Source organism: Amaranthus tricolor, chromosome 17, assembly GCF_026212465.1.
Source record: "Amaranthus tricolor cultivar Red isolate AtriRed21 chromosome 17, ASM2621246v1, whole genome shotgun sequence".
Classification (NCBI taxonomy): Eukaryota; Viridiplantae; Streptophyta; class Magnoliopsida; order Caryophyllales; family Amaranthaceae; genus Amaranthus; species Amaranthus tricolor.
The window spans coordinates 20,035,536-20,053,895 of NC_080063.1; the positions used below are offsets into that span (position 1 = coordinate 20,035,536).

The 18,360-nt window shown below is 32.1% G+C and overlaps 1 protein-coding gene across 2 annotated transcripts; it reads right to left on the reverse strand.

The window, feature by feature from the left end:
- Positions 1-3,715: 3,715 nt before the first annotated feature.
- Positions 3,716-12,359, reverse strand: LOC130804080 (glutamine--fructose-6-phosphate aminotransferase [isomerizing] 1). 2 transcript variants are annotated; one of them, XM_057668405.1, is made up of 11 exons: positions 11,856-12,359; positions 10,743-10,915; positions 10,271-10,382; positions 9,355-9,500; positions 8,971-9,132; positions 7,492-7,852; positions 7,155-7,405; positions 6,951-7,065; positions 4,864-5,119; positions 4,579-4,747; positions 3,716-4,006 (listed from the first exon to the last, which is right to left on the reverse strand). In XM_057668405.1, exons 1-11 carry the CDS (start codon positions 12,079-12,081, stop codon positions 3,923-3,925), a joined length of 2,055 nt encoding a protein of 684 aa, XP_057524388.1. In that variant the 5' UTR covers positions 12,082-12,359; the 3' UTR covers positions 3,716-3,922. The 2 variants fall into 2 exon arrangements, with proteins under 2 accessions (XP_057524388.1, XP_057524389.1); XM_057668406.1 differs by having other exon boundaries at positions 9,355-9,497; positions 11,856-12,234.
- Between the last annotated feature and the right edge of the window lie 6,001 nt (positions 12,360-18,360).

The following is an 18,360-nucleotide window of genomic DNA, read 5'->3' on the forward strand; positions in this document are numbered from 1 at the left end:
AAATTGGACCCTTCTAATATTAATAGACCTCAAATATTTATTACTTTGATTTTAATTTCATTTTTTATATTTTAAATCTCAAATTGAAGAAAATATAGAAAAACAGAACCAAAAAATTTTATAAATGTATTTTGAGTCCAATTGTAGTACCATCCTTAATTGGCACATTTCAGTATGTCTACAATATGCATGTGATTAGACCACATGTAAGGATTGATGCTGAACATGTATCATGTGAATTGTGAAGGTTTATTATTCCTTTTTAGTTTTGTTTAGAGATGAAGATAAGAAAAATTTAGGTTATGACATAAATAACTTTTAGAGTTTAGGATGAGATTTATAAAGTTAAATTTTTATTTGTATCTCATAATAATAATAATAATAATAATAATAATAATAATAATAATAATAATAATAATAAATTTGGTTTTCAATTTCTGGCTCGGAACATGCTTGTCGATATATGTTGTAAAGTTGGGATTTCAGGAGGCACTAATGGGACTTTCTTCAGAAGTCGGGAGAGATCTTAGACTTGCGAGTTTCCTACTATTTAATTGGCTTCGTAAAAAAGATGTTTGTGTGGATGTTACTAGAGGTTCACTCTTTGCTGGCACGGGAGTCTCCTCATGGGCACCGGTGCTTCGTTAACCAATGTTGTAAAACGAAAGAGGAAGAGATATACTACTATTTTTTCAAAAAAAAAGAAGAAATACACTACTAAGTGTGAGGATATTGGCTATAAATTTATCCCCTTTACTTTCTCAACTTTCGGAGAGTTAGGTGAAGACGCACTTGACTCGTTATCAAAGATTGCATCGTTTTCTTTGAGTAACTCAAGTAGCACTAAATATAGAGCATATATAATTTTCACATACTAGCTTTTTGTATTAAAAAAGGTGTGGATGCTCAGCTTGTTGTTCCACCCCTACCAATTTTTTGTAAAGTTTCCTTCAATAAAATGGACGGTTTACAAACATATGAAATATAATAGAGAATTAGTACAAATAATGTTACATAAAAATAAGTTAAATATAGAAGCCAAAAAAACTTTAATTTAATTAAATATTTTAAAAGTAAGTTCAATTTATCAAAACGAAAAAATATAAATATAGTACAAGACCTAACATAGAAATCGTTGATAAATTTGTACATCATTTATTTTAAAAATAAGTTAAATAATTTTATAATCAAATATTATCCTTTTTGATTGTTTAGATTCCGATGAATTTAAACAATTAAGAAATAAAATTGTAGTCCGATCCAAATCTATACTTCAAGCTAAGCAATAAAAATGTGTTATAGGGATCCAACTTTAATTTCGCGACAAATATAGCTAGAAAATGCTTTTATTGCCACCTAGCGACATATATTTTTTCGCCAATTTGACGACTAATAAGATTTTTTTTTTTGTGGCCAAATCATCATATATGTATGGAAAAAATGGTTAAACTTGATCACAATACTTGATAAATTATGGAGCATGGTGATGAATATACCCCCAAAAATTGGTATTTTGGCATTAATAATTGTATGATTGAAAGAAATACCGTACCTTGGTGGCTTGGCATATGAATTGTATTGTATGCATTTCCTAGCTATTTATAATTTCAATATGATGTGATGATAATATTGATGGAGTATTATTAAGGGTTTGACTTAAAAGATACATACATGATACATGTATGATGTATCCGATGCTCAAAATCTGACATTCATCCAATAAATAAACATCTGATGACTTAATAATTAAAGCCAACATCTTTTGGATATACATATTGAAAATTATAGTCACTTACCATCTTATCTATGCTTTTAACATTAAGCTTTGGTTGTACTAACCCTGATTTGTTAGATATTTTATTATACCCTTTATTAAAAAGGACAAAAAAAATTGTTTAATTTCCAATTTTTTTGTCTCTTCTAACGGTATGACATTGTCTTTCTTTTGTTCGTAGTTAATAACCGCGAACAAATAATTTTGACTTTTTTTAGACCAATACTTTTGTTCGCTGCTAGTAACTGCGAACTAACTTAACCTTAGGCTCGGACATAGAAACGATTATTTTTGGAATTAAATTTACTCAAATTTTATTTTTTATATATATTTTTTTTCTTATTTGTTTAACATTTTCAATTACTGATTTGTGTGTTCTTAATAATAAATTGTTAGAGCATGATTAAGCCATCCAAGATGGAATAATGAGCATATATAATTTGTGGAAATGATGCAGTGGCAACACAGATGGTAGAATACCAGTAACCTCAACCAGGGAATCCTTGAATGCAATGGACCTTCCAATCAAAACTAAGTGGCATCCTTGGTTCGTCAAGGGCGAGATCAGACCCTTTTTTTTTTGGGTAACGATTAGAGTTTATCACATTCTGTGCATAAATGATGAGAATCAAATATCTATTATAAAATTGAAAGTGAATAAGCAAATCCATAATTGTCGAATTGAAATCTAAAACACAAATTCTTGTGAGAGATAGTGTCTTTGAGAGACCATCTCTAATTGGACCGACCCATTTTATATTTTTTAAAATATTGTAAGTAGGCATTAAGAATGATATAAGTAGACAATTAAAATATTAAAAGTATACATTAAGGATATGGTAAGTAAGGATTAAGGATGATGTAAGTAGGCATTAAAAATATGATAAAAAAATATTAATCTTTAATGGGTTGAACTTGAGATGCGTCTCTCAAAGAGACGGTTTCTCAAAAGACTAACTAACACTTAAATTGATTTCCCAATTTTGAAATTAAAGTTCGAGTGGAATCAATTTGAATCAATCTTTAGACATGATATTTGTATATGACTAAATGTTGTTTGTATGCCAAATTATGTTGGAGGATACACAAAAGAAAATGAAGGAAAATTGAGATTTGCAAGTGCAAGAGGAGCAGGGCATCAAGTACCCAGCTTTCAACCTATTAGAGCCCTTGCATTCATCTCTCACTTTCCTCTACCTAATACTTCTAGAACTATAATTTTTTGATTCTTTTTTTTATTTTTTTATTTTTTATTTTTTAAGGAGACTCCTTAGAATTTAATCAAAAAAATTAACCTTAGAAGTTCTCAAAATGAGAAATATTCGAGTTCTTAAAAGAAGTGCAAAAATCAGAGATTAATACTTTTTCATTGCTTTATAGAGTTGTCGTGACAAAAGATAGTTGATATTCAAGTTAAAAGAGAGTGATTTATGGACTTCTGATCATTTTTAAAATTTTAATTTTTTAATTAAATTTTAGAAACAAATTAATGGTATCAGTAATGTTCTCCATTTTGACCTTAAAACAAGTAGTGTATTATGCCTAAATGATGAGATTGTGCAGGATAATACAAGTTTTACATGAAACAAGCTTTACAGCATAATCTACTTAATTCTTCTATATAAAATATGAGATTTTCTAATCCAAATGCATAAGTTTAACTATCTTTTTTCCATCCATAAAACATTTGCTAGTCTTTAACTTAGAACAACCCGCCGGACGCCCTGATTGTAAGAACGTCAAAAAAAAAATTGAGAGCTATTGTAAACCCAAATGGTTAAATCGAGTAGCGAAGACGACCTGATTGTAAAATTAATGAGAATATGCCCAAATTACTTGCACTCAGACTCAACTAATATGTTATCCAGTTTTTACAAATGAAAAGACACACATGTTCACAATTTGAGTAAGATATTATACTACGGAGTTTTCTAGCAGGAATCGGAAAGAATTCTATGAGCATTTTCATTTTAAAAAAAGGGTTATGAATCAGAAACTACATTCAAAGTTAACGTATTATACAGTATCAGAACTGAACTTACAACTTACAACTTACAACTTACAAGGCTGCCTTTGCAAAATACGCCGTAGCAATTAAGCTCTCTTCAAGCAAGAAACAGTTTGGAGACGCTTTCTGTACATGTCTATCTACTGTGTCGTCACACTTTTTGCCAGATTTCGAGGTTGATCAACATTAAAGCCGCGCAATACTGTCAGGTGATAGGCTAACAACTGCAAAAAAACAAAAAATAATAATACAATAAGCATCAGCAATCAGGACCGTACCGAAACATTATCACACTCAACACGATTGTGATCCTCCTAGGCCAGAGCACGATGGCAACGAGCACCAATTTCATTGCAAGGGGTCTCGGGTTCCAAATCTCACTAATCAATTGAAAACCAAACAATAGAGAGTGCATTCGAGAGTTTGATTACTTGATGTTATTGTTAAATTATCATCGAGCGGGGTCAGCCCTAAGCAAGTGCAAGTCGTACCTACGCCCATGGCCCCAAAAAAATTTTAGTTTTTAACTAGTGCTGAGGTTCGGACTTTTCTATGTATATATACAATAGTTTAGGGGCCCATAAATAATATTTCCCCCCGGGCCCCTAAAAACCTAAGGCCGGACCTATGAGTACCATAAATCTTTTGATTTGGTGGAAGGGTACACATAAAAACTTGCATTGTTTGTTGATGTATTTTGGTTCTGTTTTACTCTCCTCAATCCCATTTTTTCTTTCTTTTGTGTATCCAAATTTCACATATCTAAATAAGCCAAGATATCAATTTGATCTAGTACCTGTAATGGAATTATGTTAATCACGGGTTGAAGGCAATCCTCGACCTGGGGAACTTCAATCACACGGCTAGCACCACTTGGGCACACCGATACTGCATCGCCTTTTGAACACATCACAATCAACCGGCCTTTGCGTGCATGAAGTTGCTGGATTACCGACTGTTGCTTGCTGTAGAAAAACAAAAGAATTACAGAATTTCTAGGCAATGCGAAACCACACATACACGCACATGAAAACAAATAGAAATTTCAGTTGGTGGTTTATCCGGTAACCAGAAGACCAACCTGAAGCAATTATCGCGAGTGGCAATTACAACAATCGGAAGGTTTTCGTCAACAAGAGCCAATGGACCATGTTTCATTTCCCCAGCAAGTATTCCTTCACTGTGCATCAAAGACACCTCTTTTACTTTCAATGCACCTTCAAGGGCTGTTGCATAATTGTATCCTCTCCCGAAAACAAGGAGGGATTGCTCATCGATCAATTGTTGAGCAAGCTCCTCCATTTCGTGGTCGAGTTTAAGTACCTCTTTTACTCTACCTGCATTTCCAAACTTATTACTCAAGGGTAGTTTCTATGCAATAAAAAATGAATCAGAATGGTATCATTAGTAGGGGTGTTCAAAACCGGGTACCGGGTCGACCCGGATCCAAAAAACCGGGTACCTAAAAATTGTGACCCGGATCCGACCCGGTATTGATTGTTTCCTAAAAATTAGGGGTGTGAAAAAAACCCGGTTTGCAAAACTCGACCCGGATTATCCGGTATCCGGTTAAAAAAACCGGATAATTAACCGGGTTTGTCAAAATTGGGTATTTCGGACCGGGTACCCGGTTTATAAACCGGGTATTCGGGTCGGATCCGGATATCGATTTTAGTAAAACCGGGTACCCAGTATCCAGTTTTGTGATTTTTTTTTTGTTTTAAAAAAAAAATTAAAATGTTTAGTCTTAATATATCTGATATAATTAATATATTATAATCATTTAACCCTAAAAAAATTAGATGTGTTAAAATTCAAAGTAATGTGTTAAATTATATTCTATTATTGTCCTTAAATAATATTTCAAACGGTGTATTTCAAAATACATAAATATTTTGCCTAATTTAGCTCCAATTTTAAAAAAACACAATTTTTTCTTAAAAAAATCATGTTTTCGACCCGGTATATATAAAAAAATAAGGAAAAAAATGTTAAAAGAAATAAGGAAATAAAACACAATTTTTAGTAGGGGTGTTCAAAATCGGGTACTGGGTCGACCCGGATCCAGAAAACCGGGTACCCGCTTTTTCGGGTACCTAAAAATTGTGACCCGAATCCGACCCGGTTAAACGGGATACCCGGTTTTGAACACCCCTACTAAAAATTGTGTTTTTTTTCCTTATTTCTTTTAACATTTTTTCCTTATTTTTTAATATACCGGGTTGAAAACATGAATTTTTTAAGAAAAAATTGTGTTTTTTTTTAAATTGGAGCTAAATTAGGCAACATATTTATGTATTTTGAAATACACCGTGTGAAAGGAGTATTATTTAAGGACAATAATAGAATATAATTTAACACATTACTTTGAATTTTAACACATCTAATTTTTTTTAGGGTTAAATGATTATAATATATTAATTATATCAGATATATTGAGACTAAACATTTTAATTTTTTTTAAAAAAAAACAAACAAAAAAAAAATTCTAAAATTGGATACTGGGTACCCGGTTTTACTAAAATCGATATACGGATCCGACCCGAATACCCGGTTTATATCCTGTCCGAAATACCCGATTTTGACAAACCGGGTTAATTATCCGGTTTTTTAACCGGATACCGGATAATCCGGGCCGGGTTTTGCAAACCGGGTTTTTTTGAACACCCCTAAATTCATCAGACCCGCACACTTTTGAAGTGCAAAAAGAAATTTTAAAAAAAAGAAAAATTGGGCTGAATAATCTCACATATTGCCCATTTGTTATGATTACTCCCTACTTTTAATTATTTTTAAATAATCCAATCTTTGTATAATTTTTGTTGACAACACCCCTTGCTATATTTTAACCGGCTATTGTAGATACCTACCACCAAAGAAGAGTAGGATAGACCAACGAAGAAGCATAACAAGGAGGAAGAAGTGAGTATAACGGTTAGTAGGCACCCAAAATAGCCGGTTAAAATGTGGGAAGGGTGCTGACATCAAAAAATATACAAAGGTTGGATTATTTAGAAATAATCAGTAATGGGGATTATTCACAGCATGTTGGTAATAAGTGGGATTATTCAGGACAATTTTTCCAAAAATAAAAAGCATAAAAATTAATTTAGTGATATAGAAACCGACAACAAAAAAAAACAACATACAGTAGGAATGCAAACATACTTGGCAATTCAAATAAACTATCTATTATAGCTTCTCGTCTGTCTTGATTAGAAATGGTATCATCAGCAATCGCTAGGGCTAGCATAGCCATCACAGCGATTTGACTTGTGTATGCCTGTTCATCGTGATATCTTTACAATTAGACGCAGAAAAGAAGATTGAACAACGACATACTGAATTCTGACGGTAGATAATAGAATTTACCTTGGTACTTGCCACACCAATTTCAGCGCCTGCGTTTATATGCACACCACAGTGCGTATTTCGAGCAATAGCGCTGCCAACAGTATTTGTTATACCAACACATAGAGCCCCATTTTCTAAAGCATATTCCAGCGCTTGCAATGTATCGGCTGTTTCGCCGGATTGGCTGACAAAGACAGCAGTGTCTTCCCTATAAATGGGTCCTTGCCTGTCAACCAGATCACTGGCGATTTCCATCGTAACAGGAATACCTGATAAATGTCAGGCTAAGGTCAACACCCAACATACAAACTAATCGAACAAGTCTAAAAAGTCCTTAAAACAAACACATACTAACCGGAAAGTTCTTCCAAAATGGGCCTAGCGGCTAAAGCAGCATTGTAACTTGTACCACATCCTATAAAAAGTATACGCCTGCTTCGCCTAATAGTTTTTAAATGATCTTTGATTCCACCTAAAAGAACAGACTTGGCTTTGCTAGAACCTCCACGAATAAGTCTTCCCCTCATCGTTGTTCTCAAGGACTCTGGTTGTTCATGAATCTCTTTTTGCATATAGTGTTTATATTTTCCTTTGTTTATTTGTTCAACTTCCATCTCAAGAATGGACAATGCCCGTTGCACAGAAGCAGGCCGACAGAGAGCCCCGCTGTTTTTTCCTTTTTCATTTTCAAATTTGAGAATTGTCACCCCTCCATCCTGAACCAGTACCAAAAGATAAATTAAAAACAAATTTTGATTTTGAACCAAGACCATGCACATCCTGCGCAAAACTGAAATTCAACCATTGGTACATGAGCACTTCTAATTTCAAACAAAATTTTGGAATGCAATATTGTCTACATGAGAGGTATGGCCCTTTGATGTGTAAAACCTAGAAGTGTTCAAAACAGACCTGATGACCTGAAATTTACCTGATCTTATATCCGAATCCGAGTGACCCAACTTCTAAAATGATTACAATTGGGTAAAAAACAATATGGACACAAAACCGGATTTCAAACCGACCCGAAACATCTAATCCAAAATCAACCCGATGAACCGAATGAACACCTATAGTAAAACCCATAAATAACTTCAAAATGAGCTGTGTGTAGGTCGTCAACATCCAGGAAGGATGTTATCATGGACCTAATGTTAGCAAGCATAAATATTTTTACTTGAAAAATAGCTTTAAAACGGCTCGTCAAATCATGTGCTTTTTTCTTGTTTATTTGAAGTTGCTAGAAAATGTTTGCTATTAAAAGTCAATTGGAAAAACCTATTTAGGGTAAGTTTGCATACATGTAATCTCCCCAAACCCCACTTAAGTGGGAGCTTAGGTGGGAGACACTTTATGGCAAACGGGTAATGGAATGTTGTTGAAGAAAATGCCACTACAAGCCTCATCGCATGTTAGCTAATTTACAATTCTACATCTCTGGTACTCAGTTACCTTAAATGAATATTTTCATGCAAACTAGTTTTGCACTAACGCAAATAAATTTTGAAAATGTAACATAGACCCTTCAAATCCTACTAATTATATAAAGGGGGTCAAAAGAATAATGCCTGAACACCATGTCCAAAATCTATTATCAATATCATCATCATCAACCCAATATCCCGCTCAAAACAGGGTCTAGGTAAGGGAACGTGACATACAATCCATACACGTCCACCCTGCAAAGAGAGGACTAGAGGAATGTGGTCAGGTCCAAAATTTATGATATAACCAATAGGAGTCTGGAAGTAGGAAATGGAAAAGGCAGCTATGTATACCTTCCCTAATAATCATACAAGACTGGAATATAGCACAACGAAAATCACAGACACACCTTAAGATGAACTACTTCTCCATCTTCAATCACCAAAACCTTTTTTGTATGCTCAACAAGAGCATTAGCATCACTTGATATGAAAAGTTCCTTCGGCTGCCCATCCTTCAAAATTTTAAAGTCAGAAAATGATGCTCCAGAATTTTCATCTTCTGTTAATTCCTGGAAAAGTGCGGTTCCTTGATCAGTTAGTGTAACATCGAGAATAGCCATCTAATGATTTTCTTAGTATGATTAAAGACAAAAGATCATTTAATCAACGATGCATCGCTACACTGCATATAATACAATAGACGAACATTCTGACCGATCATTCCATGACCAAACAGAAAAAATTGTTTGAGTCAACAAAACATCACAAGTTTTTTTTTTTTTTTAACTTACTTTGACACCAAGAAGCAATGGACCACCACGTTTACACGCAATCAGCTCATTCGGATAATGTCTGCTTTTGAATATGAGGGCATATGCTCCATCAAGATGCCGCATAACCTCAAGGACAACATCACTGAATAAGACAGTATTCTCTGCTGCAAAAGGAAACATAGGATTCGCTTTTATCATTGCTTTATAGGGACATATGTCTCAGATAAATTATGTCATGGAGACTGGAGTACATGCTTATCTCCAAAAAACAAATAGTATGTTATGATTTGAGAAATAATTTGTATGAAATTAGGCGACGGAATATGAGGTGAGGGGTGAGGGACTAAAAACATATTCTTGGAAAATACTTAAAATATTATGCGAAATGAGTAGTAAGTGCTTACAAAGGCACTACCCCCGCTAGAGCCTAGAGGTGTTCAAAACCGGGTCTTGTGTCCAAATTTCGGATCAACTGTTTTGGGCCGGTTCAAAATTGGGTCTTATATCCAAATTGATTTGTACATTATTTTAAATTCACGTTGAAGTCGGATTCGGTTCCAAGGTTAGGTAAATATCGGATCATCGGGTCCGTTTTAAACACCTCTATCCCACGCAAAACACATCCACTCCCCAGAACCAAAGCAAAAAACCTTTGCGAGACCTACATGGCTATAATGCAAAAGAGCAATCAAAAGTCTCAAATTTTTAAAGATGGCTATATAATCTTGTGTATCCCCATGCAACGGAGATGTTTGTGCTTCTCAGTCTTGTGACATTGTAAATTGTGATTAATAAGGATAAAGTTGCATACATCTGACATCCTGCTTAAGCCCCGCCTAGAGCCAACATGTATTAACATTTAACATGCAATGGAAATTGTTGAGAATTAGATATCACCAATCATTACATCATCTGATTTTAAAGAAATAAATACCTTGTCCTTCATTAGCTTTATCATAGACATACTTAGCGAGCTTCGGTATTACTTCGGTATCAGTATCAGATTCAAATGTGAAACCATGTCGCATTAGAGTTTCTTTCAGTACCTAAGCAAGCAAAAAAGCATAAGCAATGTTAGTAGAAGCAATTTTCAAAGTAGGAAAGCTTATATCATCCAAAAATTCCACTATATGCTCAACAATCTCTAATTTGAGGCACTTGACAAGCTATAATTAAACCGATTCTTCGCAATCGATAGTATTGCCACATTAAGTTATTCAAAGGAGCTAACGAAAGTCCGAAATAGATCATTCATTAACCAAAATTTGATTTTGACAAAACATCAAGAACAAGAGGTGTTAGCTTATATCATGAAGCATATAAACCGAAGCATGCAAAAATTACGGCACTGAAAATTGATGATGAAGTACATAAAGAATCCCTGATGATCACAAATTAGCACACACCTCGTAGTTAGTAATAACCCCATTATGCACAACCACAAACTCGTTTTCAGGACCAGATGTCTGTGGATGACTGTTTTTTGGTGATGGCTCACCATGAGTTGCCCATCGAGTGTGAGCGATTCCAGCATGAACGGAAAACGACTCCTCCAGGTTCAATTTTGTGGCTGCAACTTCTGTTTAAGCAAACTCATCATCAGTCACATAATGCACACCCTCTCAGATTTTCACTTCTTCCCTCAAAAGACACACATGCACACTAATACACACATAAAGATCAGATAGGTTCTATCCCACATGTAGATATATAGAGTAATTCTAGAGCACATAAAACAAAGGAAACAGAAAACATCTATTAACCGATCATAATTCGCTAGCTAACTCTTTTAAATTCGCAATTCGTACAAATTTTCCCAAGAATAGCCCAAAACCGACCACAATCGTTTCTTTTATTCGTGATTCGCGAGGAGATCAACGAATCATACACTGGTTGGTACAAATCTCTCCTTGTCCAAATTCTCAATCAGAAACTCTTTAATCACTCAATTAATACATGCATGTTTACCAAGGTTGAAACAAAATATTCTATTTATTGCTTTTTAAAATTTTCAGCTAGAAAGATGCAAAAGAAAAACCCAAAAAAATACTAAAGCATCCAAATCCCTAATAACCCAATAGCCAAATTAGTAATAATTCACACCCTAATTAACCACTTTCCAAAATTCAAACTCCATTCGTCTGAAATCCAAATTCAGAAATATCATTAACAATTATCATTGATCTTAATTAACAAAAAAAATCCCACAAAAAATAACCAAAACCCAAAAATAATCCCAATTCAAAACACCCAAAAAATCAAAAATTTTAAAAGTTTGATCAAAAACCCATTTTCTAAAATCCCGTTTCCAGAAATATTTTAACAATTAGCTGTGATCCAGTTAATTAACAATTGCAGGAAAATTACCATCAACAGAACAAAATAATAAGTAAAAATAAAAACTTTCAAAACTAATAAAATGATTGCTTTTTGCGAATTATATTTTCAGTAAAACCCAGAAAAAGTCACAGTTCAAAACATCCAAGAAGATCAAATTAAAAAAGCGACAAAAAATTCACCTTCATAAACCGACTTGACTAGAGATTCAATGTTGCCCTCTTGCCTATAAACAAGGGGAGGAGGAGACAAAATGACATTTTCAGAAATTGAAGAAGAATCAATGGAAATCCCAGAAGAATCATAGCCACGATATTCTAAACGGCGTAAACCATTTAAGAGAACTTCTAAAATGTAACGTCTTTCTCTATTCACATTGAAATTCAAGTATGCAAAGATCCCACACATTTTGTTAACTCTCTTGAATTTCCTATGTTTTTCTTGTTTCTCTGTTTTATTTATCGTGAAAAAGGGATGGAGATCCAAGTATGGAATGTTTGGAAATAGGGGAAGGGAGAGAATGTGCGAAACATAACGAAAACTGGTAGGAACTACTATAAGAAAGTAAGAACCAGGGTAGAGGGAAAGGAGGGTGTCAAGTTTGACTTTTGACTATAAATGTCGGGTCAAATTAAATTCGAATCTATTTAGGTGGTGACCAGAATTTCTATGCGTAAATGCATGTTTAGCATATGTGTATGTAAGAAATCCCTAACTAACAACATTGTTTAGATTTAATATCTCACTAGAATCCATTTAAAAAGTTTTTAGTAGTGTTTTGAATTGGCCGTTAATATATGTAAATTAGTGGTATAATTATAATTATAAGTTGACAACGGGTGTATATTACTATGGATAATAAATTCATATATACACAGATGTATAAAGGGATATGTCTTAATTACTTTACCATGAAGTTGAACATGGGTAATCATGGAACTTCCTTGCCAATTTGCGTATAGATACCTTATTGTCGTTAGTCATTATTAATCATCAATGCTAGTTGCTATTACCACATTCTACAAATAGGTCATTTAAGCTATCAAGCAATTTTTCATCACTAGACACTAAAGGATAGCCCTAAAAATGTTAAAAAGGCATGTACATCACCTTTGTTATTCACATTGAAAGAATTATTGATATTAGGACACCAATCTAAAGTAAGTGGGTGTTAAATCGAGTTTAAGAGTTAAAATCTATAGGAAAATAGATGCGTAAAGTAGAATTGCAGTAAACTATTTCTTAACATCTAAACAGAATTGCATGTATATGATAATATGAATTATCAGATTTAGAAGAATATCATACCCTTGATGCATGAATTTCACGCTATATAATCGGATATGAAATATACCAAAAAGGGATAATAGAACGTCAAATATCATTCCTCTAATGTTGGTCCACAAGCATCGAACGAATCACCATGCATGCTAGTGCGGAATAAGAAAAACCCATTTTCTCATTACTTTTTAGGTGAAGAATATGAGTATGTAGAGAATACTAGGTTGAACCTTGCTTCAAGCAATTGTTAGATTTATTTATGAGAGAGGTTATGGGTAGCGTTTTAGTCGTTTTATCTTTCGAATGACGCATTGAAATGAAATAATCAAAATAAATTATTTTTCTATTAAAACATTATTGATATCAAATTCTGAAATTTTTTGTTGAAAGTAATTACTCTATTTGAAATTTATAACAGATTAAGGTTATTTTTTAAGTTGGTTTTGTCTTTTGGAAGTATAATAATAATAATAATAGGTCTAATACTTTGACCAAGTACCTAATCTTCAACTTCATTTTAGGATAATGTTTTTAAAAAGCTACGACTTTAATTAGTTGTATATGTTTTTTTTAACAACGATATGAACAATTAAACAATGTAGACTAACATGCATACATTTCTTGCACATGGTAAGCAAAAGCTAAGACTTCAAAAAATCAATAATTATAATACTTTCTTTTGAATTTCCACCATATAATAAAAATTTATGTACATTTTATTTTATTTATTTAGCGGGACAAAGAGGATTCAATATAATGATATCATTCCATTGATTCAAGCACTTTACAACATGTTGTACAACTTTTGATGAATTAACAATCATGATAGATCAACCTAATTAAATAACATTTATTAATTGAATTGAATCAAATTATAGAAAGGAAAATCAAATAATGAATATTTATAAAATTTCAACTAATAAATAAGTTATTATTATTTAAACTAAATTCAAATTAAGTAAATTAATTTAAGAAGATAGAGCAATCCCTTTATACACTAATATCTAATTTTCTACAATATCTTTTATCAATTTCCTAGAAAACCACAAGTTGCATAGAAAGTCAACTAGGATGTACATTCATCAATTCGTTATTTTGAATTTGTTGTTATTAATTTTAAAAAGTTTTAAACTGATAATGAAAAAAACTCATTTAAATTAAGAAAACATTAATTCTGCTAAAAAATTATCTGATAATTCAGTTAGTCACGTTGAGGAGATTGAAAACTAACCTTTATAAATGAAGTTGATCAAATTATGAACATTGCCTTGATTTCGAAAAACCAAAGGAAATGGAGAATGAAGACTATAATGATATTGTTGAACACCATTATTATTGCATTGAAGATGAAGATGAGAAGAATCAAAGGAAATTCCAGCAGAATCATAACCACGATATTCCAAACGTTGCAAAGCATCCAAAAGAAGTTGGATAATGTATCCCCTTTTCCTACTTACATTGTAGTTTATGTATCCAAATATCCCACACATTTTTATTTATTTTTGTTTTTATTTTTTTATTTTTATTTTTATTTTTTCTTAATTACAAATATATCTAGGAAGTACTATTTATAGATAGAAGAGGATTGAGCTAATATTTATGACCATGGATGGTATTTGTTCATTATAGTGGCACTTTTTTTTCTTTATTCTAAAAAATCATTGGATGTTACATGTGTTTATTTATGTATTAAACAAGGAATTTAATTAGATTTTATATGTTTCAATTTGTAGATTGTTTAAGGGACTTAGATAAAGACATGAAGATGTAGTTAGGAAACTCGTGAACAAAGAATCTTTTGACTATTCTCATATTATTTCTTAATTAAAAGAAATAATATTATTAAAATAAGTCTACTTAATAAGTTTTAAAAACATTTATTCCACTTATTGGCTCTTAAATTAATCTAATGAGTGTGAAAATGATTTAAAAATAGGCATGGATATGTTTTTAAAAAAGGACTGTGAAACTAGTCTTAATTTAATTAGTTACACTCATAAGTTTATGTCTTTTAAAACATTAAAATTTATCCTGAATTAAGTGTACTCTTATCTTATTCCTAAGTCTTAAAAAGCAATAATTATTCTCATAAATTAAATTAATTACAATTCATTTAAAACAATTATAGCTCCTCCATATATATTAGTTATGCTCCTAAGTCATTCAAAACAATAAATTTACTCGTAAATTAAATTTACCTTTAAATATTATTATTGAGTCTTGTTACAGTTTGAGTATGTATCAATACCAATTTTCACATATAAGGCTCTAGATTTAGTTTTTAGATGTGCTCCCCTATCTCTCCTTTTCTCTCAATCTCAGCGTACCTTGTACAAAAAAAATTTATTATTACAAATTATACATATTATGAAATTTTAGCTTTTAGTTGCATTGATTTCTTAACATAATATTAAATATGTATAATAATATTATCTTAACTATTATAGAATATTTATATTTGTACACGACTCATCATAGCCAAAACACATCTGAAATTAGATTTCATTAGTTGGGTATGAACTCACAACGCGCAGCTCTTTATAAGATCTTTTAACATAAGACAATATGAGAGCTAAAATTCAACAACTAAAACCACAATAAAATAAAGAAAAAATTACCTTAAATAATTCAATCTTTTATGATTTTTCTACAATAATTCCACCTATTGATTAACTATAAATAATTCTAACTTTAGGGGTATTTGTTTAGAGTAAACTTTGGTAACCCGATAACCTGTTATAGTAAGTTATTCACCAAAAAAAGTAAATTGAAAATTAATGTAAAATTAGAGAAAAATTTTGAAAATTCACATAAAAAATTCTGAATAATTAAAAAAATCAGAAAAATTTTTTAAATATTTTTTTCACATTGTTTTCAACATTTTATATAATTTATCTTTTCTTTTAAAGAAATAAACTTGTTATAACAAATCATCGGGTTACCAGGTTTACTCTAGGAAAATACCTTCTAAAGTTGAGATTATTCATGGTTAATCAATATGTGAGATTATTGTAGAAAAATCATAAAAAGATTGGATCCATATATTAGCCTACTTCTTTAATTGATTACTTTAAGATCGTAAGTGATCGTTTTAAGGTTATAAGTAATCACTCTAAAAACTATAATAAATGATTATTTTAAAATTATAAGTAATCACTATAACGTTATAAGTAATCACTTTAAGACAAAAAGTGTGTGTATTGGGTCTGTCCAATAAAAATAATCTCACTGTGAGACCGTCTCATTTAAGAATTTGTGAAAAATAAAACCTTCTTAAAAGAGAATTTGTGATTTACAATTGTACTAATTTGACAAAAGTGGGCCAGTATATGGGCAAATCAATTACCCAACCGAACGGCCCAAGCCGATAATAAGAGAAAATTTAAAACAAATAAACAAAAAATTAAAAAAAATTTTGTTAAGTTTTGAAACTATTTTCCAAGATAAGCAGCTTTTTTCCAAATCTGTGGTTTGGATATGTTTGCTATTACTAACAGCGAACAAAGACAAGAGGTTAAAAATAGTCAAAGAGTCTGTTCGCTGTTACTAATAGCGAACAAGTACTTTGACTATTTTTGAACTTAAGTCCTTGTTCGCTGTTAATAACAGCGAATTGAGTCGAGTTCAATTAAACAGCAGCTCCTTCCTTCCTCTATTTCCCCCAAATCAATTAAACCCTAAAACCCAGTGCAACTAATCCTTTCTCTTTTTCCTCCATTAAAACACCTTCAAACCTTCAATTAATCTCTCCTTCTCCGAATCCAACACTAGTAAAGTGGTCTAACATATACTTGGAGTTGTGTAAGGTATAAATTTCTTTGTTTTTTTGTTATTTTATACGAAAATTAGGATTTTATGTAATCTTCAATATTTGTTTCAAATGCAGGGCATTACTTGTAAAATCACTACTCATTTAGTTCGATTTAAGCTGATTAAGGTAATGCATTAGTTACTTTTTAATTATTTGTTTATTTTTTTTATTATGGTCGAATAACTTTAGTTCTTTGATGTGGATAATGTATTGAATGTACTTGGTGGATTTTTTACTTAGTTATTTCATCACAACTTATTTGAATTAATAATAATGTACTTAGTTACTTGTTGATTATATTGATTTAGCTTATGTAAATGTAGGGAGTTAATTATGTATGTTGATTTTGTTTTGTATATTGATTATATGTAATTAATTGATTTAGTTTAAATAATTATATAAATGTAGGTAATTAATTATGTATATTCGAGAATGTACTTGGTGATGAAGTTGATTTTGTATGTATTCATGTAGAAATGACATCATTTCGTGTGACTATTGTATGTTTTTGGAATGGTTCCATTCATACAAGTAGTAACAAGGTTGTGTATGTTGGGAGTAAACGTAAATTGTTTGCATGCAACTCAAACATGGATTTCAATGAGTTTAAGCTTCTTGTATGTTCTAAGATTGGAATTGACACCACACAAAGTACTGTTAATTTAAGTTTTATATACTACATGAGTGGTGAATGGTTAGTTTTTCCTGTTAAGGATGATGATTCTGTAGATGCTATGTGAGAGCGTTCAAAGGCTACATCTATTCCCTCTTTGGAGTTATACGTAAAAGTGGTACCCCTAGGCAATCAAGTTGTGAATGTTACTTCCAATTCTTCTCTTACGCCTATGCCTATTTTAACTGAAGATATTCAAAATTCCTTTGTTCCTTCCCCATCTTCTACTCCTTTCCGAATCCCCTCAAACTCAAGTGCCAAATGATGGGTCTGTTAGTTTAGGAGAAAGTACTGAGTTTGTACTTTAGTATGATGGTATTGAGAGTAATTAGCTTGTTGATGATCCTTCTGAGGATGATATGGATACGGATGAGGATGCCCTAGCTAATGACATAATCCTAGGCAACATTCCTACAATCGTTGCTCATACACCTTATGCCCTATGTCCATCTCTGGATGAATATGTAGAGGACAACTCTTGGAGGACTTGGGTTTGTGATACCACCTGCACCGAAGATAGGGAGCTTGAAAAGGTATGATATTTGATAGTAAGGAAGCTTTGTGATACCACCTATGTCTATCATATTCGTAGGAATGTAAAGTATAGAACAAAGAATTCTAACCAAACTTCTTTATCATTGAAGTGTAAGAGGGGATGTACTTGAAAACTAAGGGCTAGGCAAAATCCTTATTCAACCTCATGGTTTAATTCAAAGTACAACGAAAAGCATGGGAATTGTGTGTTGGGTAGTGATGCTGTGTCAGCTGAACATATTCACTTGACGTCCTCTATGATTAACAATGTGATTAGGAATTGTGTTTTCAAAAACCCTTTGCTTAAGGTGTCTGTCGTTCGACAGATGGTGAAATGATTTGGGATAGAGGTCACTTACAAGCTAGCATGGTGTGCTAAGCAACAAGC

Coding starts and splice junctions, on each gene's coding strand:
- LOC130804080 (XM_057668405.1), bottom strand. CDS start 12,081: ATGTGTGGGATCTTTGCATACTTGAATTTCAATGTGAATAGAGAAAGA. Junction 7,406..7,491: donor CATTTTGGAAGAACTTTCCG/GTTAGTATGTGT, acceptor GACATTTATCAG/GTATTCCTGTTACGATGGAA. Junction 4,748..4,863: donor ACTCGCGATAATTGCTTCAG/GTTGGTCTTCTG, acceptor GTTTTTCTACAG/CAAGCAACAGTCGGTAATCC.